General features: G+C 40.1%; 1 protein-coding gene across 1 annotated transcript; it reads right to left on the reverse strand.

The window, feature by feature from the left end:
* Nucleotides 1-4985: 4985 nt before the first annotated feature.
* On the reverse strand, nucleotides 4986-8086 carry LOC149179214 (uncharacterized). Its single transcript, XM_089422387.1, has 7 exons — nucleotides 8009-8086; nucleotides 7707-7895; nucleotides 7407-7475; nucleotides 7064-7301; nucleotides 6519-6607; nucleotides 5813-6098; nucleotides 4986-5521 (listed from the first exon to the last, which is right to left on the reverse strand). The coding sequence occupies exons 1-7, from the start codon at nucleotides 8084-8086 to the stop codon at nucleotides 4986-4988; spliced, it is 1485 nt and encodes a 494-aa protein (XP_089278513.1).
* Nucleotides 8087-8433: the final 347 nt, after the last annotated feature.

Raw genomic sequence — 8433 nt, forward strand, 5'->3', positions numbered from 1 at the left:
GGCTAGGAAGGGCTGACGCAGACACCACACAGAGAAGCGCAGAAGCCTTCACACAGAAGTCCAAATTTGTTGAGGAGGTTGATATTTCTGAGCCATGAGGGCTAGAATTAACTGCAGGAGGCAAATCGATTCCCAACAAAGGTTACACAATGTCGTAGAGGTTGACGTAGGTGCATGCATGGGTAGTGCAGAAGTAGTCGAGGAACTAGTTGGTTCAATTGTCGAATCAACCGAGACTTGTAGTGTAGAGTGAGGTAATCTCACTAATTTCTTCTGTCAAGTGATATTCTCTATACTGAATTGCTAGCAAGGCATCCAGAGTTTGTATACAGAAATAAATTCAGCTTAGTAATAAAAATCCTCAGATATTTTTCATTGGTTTTCCCACATTAGGTTTTTTACAGGGACATTTGCGTAAAAACAACTATGTCATTTCTGTGTATGTTTCTCTATTGTTCAGTTTCTTGTTTTAGCATATTATTTTAATGGTGTAGGCTACAGTGTATGTATTTCGATGTTTTCCATAGGAAACGTCAAATAATTTGTTCATGTAAATCTAACAAGTAGGATAAATATCATCAGTTGGTGTAGTAGGGATTCCCGGGTTTGAGGAATTTTCATATGCTATCAAAGCTGTGAAGGTGAAGCAAGAAGAAAAGTGCTAGAGGACCCATAAAAGAAGAACAAAATAAGCTGCAAGAGGTAGCAATTCAAATTTCTAGAGCATTTGCGTAGTCCATGACAGGAGGGATGAATTTATAGGAAAGTCTCTCTCTAAGTGACTCGATATAGAGGAAGGGATTCCAGATCAAAATATTATTGTGGCAGAGGGAGTCGCACTAAGCCTCAGTGTGAGGAAGAGATGGTGGGACGCAATTTTTCTACAATCCATTTTTTTTGGGCAAAAATGAGTCAGAAGAGAGAAGAGAAGCACAATGAGGGAACTTTTCCTCAGTAGACTTCCCACCAAAAAGTCCATTTTATTATTGGATGAGCAGTAACAATAAGCAACAGAGAGGAGCAGTTCGACATTTTCATCGCAGAGATGGAAACCAGTGGGCTGAGAGATCGGGACAAGTTGGATGGAGCATCCAACTATGTCATCTGGAAGGCAAGGATTTCATTCCTTCTAGATGATCATTCTCTCAAGACCTATGTCGACAACGTGGTGGTTGTGCATGCAGATCAAGATCAGTTGAAGAAGTACTGAGCAAAAATGGAGAAGGCCAAGAGGATGATCTTAGATGGAGTAAAGGATCATGTAGTCTATAACATCACCAGTAGAGAGATTCCTAAGGATATGTGGGATGCCTTGGTAATGCTATATCAAGGATCTTTTTAGTAGCAAAAGAATGTACTTGGAGCAGAAACTAAGATTTGCATAGATGCAGAAGGGTGAGTGCATAGATTCTTTCCTCACTAAGGTTTGGGAGACCTGGGATGAGTTAGCAGCTATGGGGTATACAACTCAAGGGTGCAATTTGGGTAGATTGGACCTCAATTCAGTCTTAGATGAGTGGCAAGTCTCTTTCTAGAGTATACTGGGGAGGGCGACTTTTCCAATTTGGGATGAGATGTGGGAAGCTCTTAGGAAAGAGGAGCTAAGCAGAGACTTGGTCAAGTAGCTTGATGGAAGAAACAACAGCGGGTCGAAGCCCATGGAGGAGGATGAGAATACATCCTTTGCATCCAAGGGGCAGCTGGAGCAGCGAAGGCAGAAGAAGGATGTCTCAAAGATCAAAGGTTTCAGGTGTGGTGAAATGGGTCACTACGTAACATAATGTCCTCTCAAGAATAAGGACAAATATGAGAATCACGATTCGGAGGCTGCCCCAACGAATATCGAGGAGGAGGAATTCGCCATGACAGCCGAGATACCTCTAGGAGGGAGGTGGGCTGATTTAGAGTTGTAGTTTGAAAGAGAAATAGATGGGAAGGATCCTAGATCAGTAGTAGCAGGATGGACTAAGTGTCAAATGGTGTAGAGGAGTGTTGGAGCAACAGATGGAGTGGCTAGAATTTTAGGTGAGAGCAGCGTAGTGAAGAGTTGCAGTAGTGCAGGGAGGCACATTGTAGTAGAAGTAGTAGTGCAGTGGCTTCAGAGGGATAACATGGGACTAGCAATAGTCAGATCTTAAAAATCAAGATGCATCTATGTTGAAGACTTCTTCAGTAATTTGGGATTTTTTTCCATTGCTGATGCAGTAAGAACAACAATTTGCACTACAGGAGCAGTTGGCAGTCATAGTGCCAACAACAAAACAAATGCAAAAATTCAGAGGTATTTGTAGTATGGATGTAGTGTTGACAGTGGCAGGGTTAGCAATAATACAATTTCAACAACAATGCAATAGTTGGTGGATATCATGTCAGACATCAGCAGTGTAGAGGACGATGATATGAAGTCAGGGTGATGCTATAGTGCGAGGCATTGCTAGAGCACATTCCTCGCTAAGAGGGAGTATTAATTTCTGGTAGCATTGGATGTGATCTAAGTCTCAAATTTTGTAGGGGGCATTTGGCACATGTATTCCAAAGAACCCAGAAAGCATTTTGGGAAATTCCACCTGGAGACATTTTTATTAAAATAATTAATTATTTTTAATGGGTCCCTTAGTGTAATCTTAGGAAATTAAAATAATTAATAATTATTAATCTAGCTATGGGTGTAACTTCCAAAAGAATATGAGGATCAAGCATAAAGGATTTATCCATTGATTATCTTCTAATCTGGGCCATTGAATATCAACGAGGAGATTATTTAAGGAAGTCTGAGGGTCACTTGGAAGACACATAGAGAGTTGATGAGTTAGATCGAATTGCTGAAGCTAGAGGCAACATAATGATTTGTAGTGATCACATAGAGAGGGGCAGAGGGACTTTTGGATGGAGGATATTCTCTGGAGCTAATAATACTAAAAAACAAGGCAGAGAGACACACAAAGAAGCCATTGCAGAGGCCAGAGAGGGTGACACAGAGCCAGGAAGGGCTCACGTAGGCCCCACGCAGAGTAGTGCATAAGCATTCACACAGGAGTCCAAATTTTTGGAGGAGGATGGCGTTTTTGAGCCAAGAGGGCTGGAATAAGCTCCAAAAGGAAAATTGATTCCTTGTAGAGGTTACACAGTGCCTTAGAGGCTGACGCAGGCCCATGCAGGGGCAACGCAAAAGTAGTCAGGGAACTCATTGGTTCAGCTACTGGATCAACCAGGACTCGCAGTGTAGAGTGAGGTAATCTCACCAATTTCCTCTACCGAGTGATATTTTGATGGTTTTTATCTCAGCAAAGCACAATGTTGTTACAGGATGAACAACAAATATTTTCTCTCACAAAAAACTAGAGTGTTGTTACAGACCCTCTCAGCAAACTACAATGTTGTTATAGACTCTCACAACAAACTACAGTACTATTATAGACTTTCATAGCAAACTACAATTTTGTTACAGGCTCTCATAGCCAACTATAGTGTTCTTACAGGATTCTCACATCAAACTACAGTGCTGTTATAGATTCTCACAACAAACTACAATGTTTTTATAGGAAGAACACATTGGTTTTTTTAATCACGTAGTTTGTAAAACCACAATTTAAATATCCCTTCATAACTCCCAAACGAAGGATCTTTTTAGGAACTCGCTCGTGATTTACCAAGTAGACCCTGCTCTAAACCAAACCTAGATGCTATAATTTCGAAATTCATCTTCCTTTGATTAGAAATCAACTCGTAAAATTGGTGATGGTTTTCTTTTACGATTTTTCTTTCTTCTTTTTATTGGATATAGAGTGCTCAATACTCTCGGATTTGAAATGCAAAATGATTCTTTCCAATACAAAATCTTGGATAAAAAAGTACTGGATTAAAATATTAACTAAATACGATTCTCCAGTTCTGATTTAAATGTAAATAACAAAGAAAACACAGTGCATGAATTCCTCACTCAACAAAACAATTTAAAGACCAAATCAATTTCAATCTCCTGATATTAATATTATGGTTCATAAACATCACAAACACATAAGAAAATAATTGTCTCACACACACTTACAGATTCAATTTGCTGCTACAGAAACCACTGGTCTAAGAAATGTTGTTCAATTAACTTCAATCTCACACCAAAATTTATAGCACCCAGAAATGTTCCTCCTCGCCCCTTCCAAAGACTCAAAATCAATTGTCCAAGAAATGAATTCATGGTTGTGAACCGATTTTCTTTAGCCCTAACTGCCTACTAACTATAAAATCATTTCTTTTAACTAGATATTCCTAACTAATCTTAACTGAATATCAAAAACTTTTCAAAAATAAACTTTAAAATGTTCTAGCCTTGACATGTGACCAATCCATCACATTGCAAGGGTCTTGGACTGAATTTAATAACTGATCACTTTTTATGTGCTCGCCCTAATGCACTGGCATCAGACTCCCTAAGAAAGAAAATTTTATGAGCTCCTGCTCATAAGATCTTCTATAGAATGACCTGCTTTCTGTAGTGCTGCTTCATTCATCTAAGTAGAATTCTCCATCGAACGGTCTTTCCACTTCATAAGGTATTCCAAATATTCTTTCATTATGGTCTTCTTGGCTACTTGAGTGTCCAAAATCTATTCGATTTCCAACGGCTACGCTATAGGCATTTGCTTAACCCATGGTTCCTCCAACTTATCCTGAATATTATGTATTTCACTCCCTGAATTGCCTTCCACATCAACAAAAATGTATGGGTACAGATCTGCCATATTAAAAATGGGTGAGATTCTTACACCCGGAGGTAACTGTAACTCGTAAGTGTTTGTAGAAAAACTTTGAATGATTCTACAAGGCCCAATATTTTTCATCTTCAATTTGTTATACGCTCCTTTTAGAAACCTATCCTTGTGTAAATGTGCTAAGACCACATCTCCTAGCTCGAATTGTACTTCCCTTCTTCTCAAATCTGCTCTATTTTTATACCTTTGGCTGCTATCTTGTAGCTTTTGCTTGACCTACTCATGCATATCACTGATTGCGTTTGCGAAGTCTTCCCCATCAACACTCCTGCACTCCAACTGACCCAAATCCCGCAACTCAAAGATTCCACGTGGATGCATTCCATATAAGATCTCGAAAGGGCTCTTGCCTATACTTCTGTTGGGTGAGTCATTGTAGGAAAATTCCGCTTGCACAAGCACACGATCCCATTGCCTGGAATTTTCACCAACCAAACTCCTTAGAAGATTTCCCAGACTCCTGTTCACAACTTCAATTTGTCCATCTGACTGTGGATGGCAGGCCAAATTGAAGTTTAATTTGGTGTCTAATTTCTTCCACAATGTTCGCCAGAAAGGGCCTGTGAACTTCACATCTCTATCTGAGACGATGGACTTTGGAAACCCATGTAATCTGACTATCTCCGAAAAGAACAACTGTGCTACATGTGTGGCATCACTTGTCTTTCTGCATGGAATGAAATGCGCCATCTTGGTGAAACAATCCACCACCACCATGATGGAATCGTAACCCCTCTGTATCTTCGGCAAACCTAAGACAAAATCCAAACTGACTCAGTCCCAAGGTCTGTTTGGAATGGGTAAGGGTGTATACAGCCTTGCATTCTGGCTGTGTCCCTTTGCATGTTGACAGACCTTGCATCTAGTTACAAATCTCTTTACATCTCCTCTCATTCTTGGCCAATAATAGAAGTGGCTCAGCTGATCCAAAGTCTTATCTACTCCAAAGTTCCCGACCAAACCTCCATTGTACTTTTCCTGGATCAAGTTCTCCCGCATGGAACACTCAAGAATGCACAACTATCCTCTTTTAAAAAACAAACCTTCCTGTATATTATAGTCCAACCATGGGATATTGTCTCTCAACAGTGGATTTTGGCAAGCTTCATAAGCTTCCTTAAAATCTGCATCTACCCTGTACAAGTCCTTAAGATACTCGAATCCCAGCACTTGTACTGTACTTTCTTGTAGTATTAAGCTTCTCCTGCTTAACGCATCTGCCACCTTGTTGGCTTGACCACTGATGTCCTTTAGAACAAAGGTGAAGCTCTGTAAGTACTCCACCCATTTCACATGCTTATGATTCAGCTTGTGCTGCTGCATAATGTACTATAGAGCAGAATTGTCTGAAAACAAGACAAATTCCTTAGACAACAGATAATGTCTCCAATGTTTCAATGCTTGGATGACTGCATAAAACTCCTTGTCATAAGACGTATACTTCTTCCTTCTCTCATTTAATTTCTCGTTGAAGTATGCTACTAGCTTATCTCCTTGGCTGAGAACTGCACCAATGGTTGTTCCAGTGGCATTACAACGAACTTGAAAATTTTTGTTGAAATCCAGTAGTCTTAGGACTGGTATTTCAATGATCTTCTTATTCAAAAGCCGAAAACTCCTTTCATCTAATTCTGTCCAATGAAAAGGCCGATTTTCCTTTTTAGTGGTGTCTACCATAGGTGCACAAATAGCACTAAAATTCCTAATAAACTTCCAGTAAAAACTGGCCAGTCAATGAAAACTTTGTACCTCAAACAAATTTTTGGGAGACGGCCAGCCAACTATGGCTGCAATCTTTTCTGGGTCCATCTTCAACTCATTCTCAGAAATTACAAAACCTAAATAAATCAATTCTTTCCTAAAAAATGAACATTTTTTTGAATTTATCAGCAGTTTTGCCTGCTGCAAATTTTCTAGCACATATTTGACATGCCGAAAATGTTCTTCCTTAGTCTTGCTGAAAATGAGTATATCATCCAGATATACGATCACGAATTTGCTGATAAATTCCTTCAATACTTTGTTCATCAAATGCTTGAATGTGCTAGGAGCACTGCTCATGCCAAATAGCATCACCAGCCACTCGTACAAGCCTTCATTTGTCTTGAAAGTCGTCTTCCACTCATCACCTTCTCCAATCTTGATCTGGTGATAACCGCTTTTCAAATCTATCTTTGAAAAGTATGTCGCTATAGTAAGAAAATCCATCACATCGTCCATCTGAGGTAAAGGGAACCTATATATGATGGTGATCTTATTTATCGCCCTGGAATCGGTGCACATCTGCCATTCACCTCCTTTCTCTGGAGCTAAAACGGTCGGAACATCACAAGGACTCAGACTCTCTTGAACCAGTCCTTTGTCTAGTGACTTGTCTACTTGTTTTATGATCTCCTCATTGTCCTTTGGACTCATTTGGTAAGCAGCCTTGTTTGGCAAACTAGCTCCCAAAATGAAATCCATGTGGTGACTAATGCTCCGCTTCAGTGGCAATTCATCCGGTAGATCATCTACTACAATATCGGTAAATTCCTGCAACATGTCGTCTATCTCCACACACAAATCGGTAATCTTAGTATGCAACAATACTACTCTAGGTTTTCATAAAATTCCATAGTTCATCTCATTTTCCTTAACCTGTCGTAGAAACTCCTTTTTGCCTATCAGCAATGTTTTAGGCTTGCTGGTCTCTGCAGCATTTTCCCCCTTCATGGGAATAAGCATGTGCTTTATCCAATCCTTAAGAAACTTATAACAATTCTTTTCCCCATCATGGACGACCTTTTTATCATACTTCCATGGTCTGCGCAACAAAATGTGGCACATGTCCATTGACAGAATATCACAAGTCACCTTGTCCTTGTATTTGACAATGTGAAACTCCACCTCACACTAGTCATCAACCAGTAGTTGGTGTCCCTTTTTTAGCTAAGACACCTTGTATGGAGTTGGGTGTTTCAACTTCTTCAAGCCCAATTTCTCCATGATTTCAGTGGCTACCACGTTATCAGTGCTTCCACTATCTATAATCATCTTGCAATATTTTCCATGTGACTTGCAGACAGTCTGGAACAATGCTTTCTGTTGCATCTCGTCAGTCACTTCCTTAGTCATTTTGAACAAAACCTTGTTCAACACCAAGGCTTTACCTGTCTTAGGCATGTTCTCCACCCCCTATGGCAATTCCTCAATCGTATCGGTTTGAGCCACATAAGCTCCCCACTGCCCAACCTTCTCACCTTCAGGACATTCAAAAGACTGATGCCCCCATTTGTGACACTTGTAGCACTCGTAGGCATTTCCTCTGCCCCTGCCATTACCCCATCCATGCCAACTTTGATGCTACCTTCTCCCTCTGTTTGTCCTGAGGTCTTTGAACTATTGCCTCCTTCATTACTGCTGGTAGTTTTACCTCTGCCAAAGGTCTATCACTTTCCCTTGCCAGAACCATGTCCTCTTCTTGCATTTTGCTTCCTGGTAATCTTTTCTTCCACCTTCAAAGCACACTGATATGCTTCCTCTATAGTCTTAGGGGAAAGAATGTTGGTCTCATATAGGATTTCCATCCATAGACCATTCACATACCTTGCTGGTTTCTCAGGGGTATCTTCAACATACCTAGCCCTCAAATTCACTTTATAGAATTCTTTTGTGTATTCTCTAA

This window comes from Pinus tabuliformis, chromosome 4_1, assembly GCF_031772625.1.
Source record: "Pinus tabuliformis cultivar Carrire ecotype Pingquan chromosome 4_1, CPIR1, whole genome shotgun sequence".
Taxonomy (NCBI): Eukaryota; Viridiplantae; Streptophyta; class Pinopsida; order Pinales; family Pinaceae; genus Pinus; species Pinus tabuliformis.

Bases quoted from the DNA above. Each gene is read 5' to 3' on its own strand.
- LOC149179214 (XM_089422387.1), bottom strand. From the start codon at position 8,086: ATGGCAGGGGCAGAGGAAATGCCTACGAGTGCTACAAGTGTCACAAAT. The intron at 7,476-7,706 runs GTGTCTTAGCTA...ATTCCCATGAAG, and splicing joins AACACCCAACTCCATACAAG to GGGGAAAATGCTGCAGAGAC. The intron at 7,302-7,406 runs GTTAAGGAAAAT...GACATGTTGCAG, and splicing joins AAAAGGAGTTTCTACGACAG to GAATTTACCGATATTGTAGT.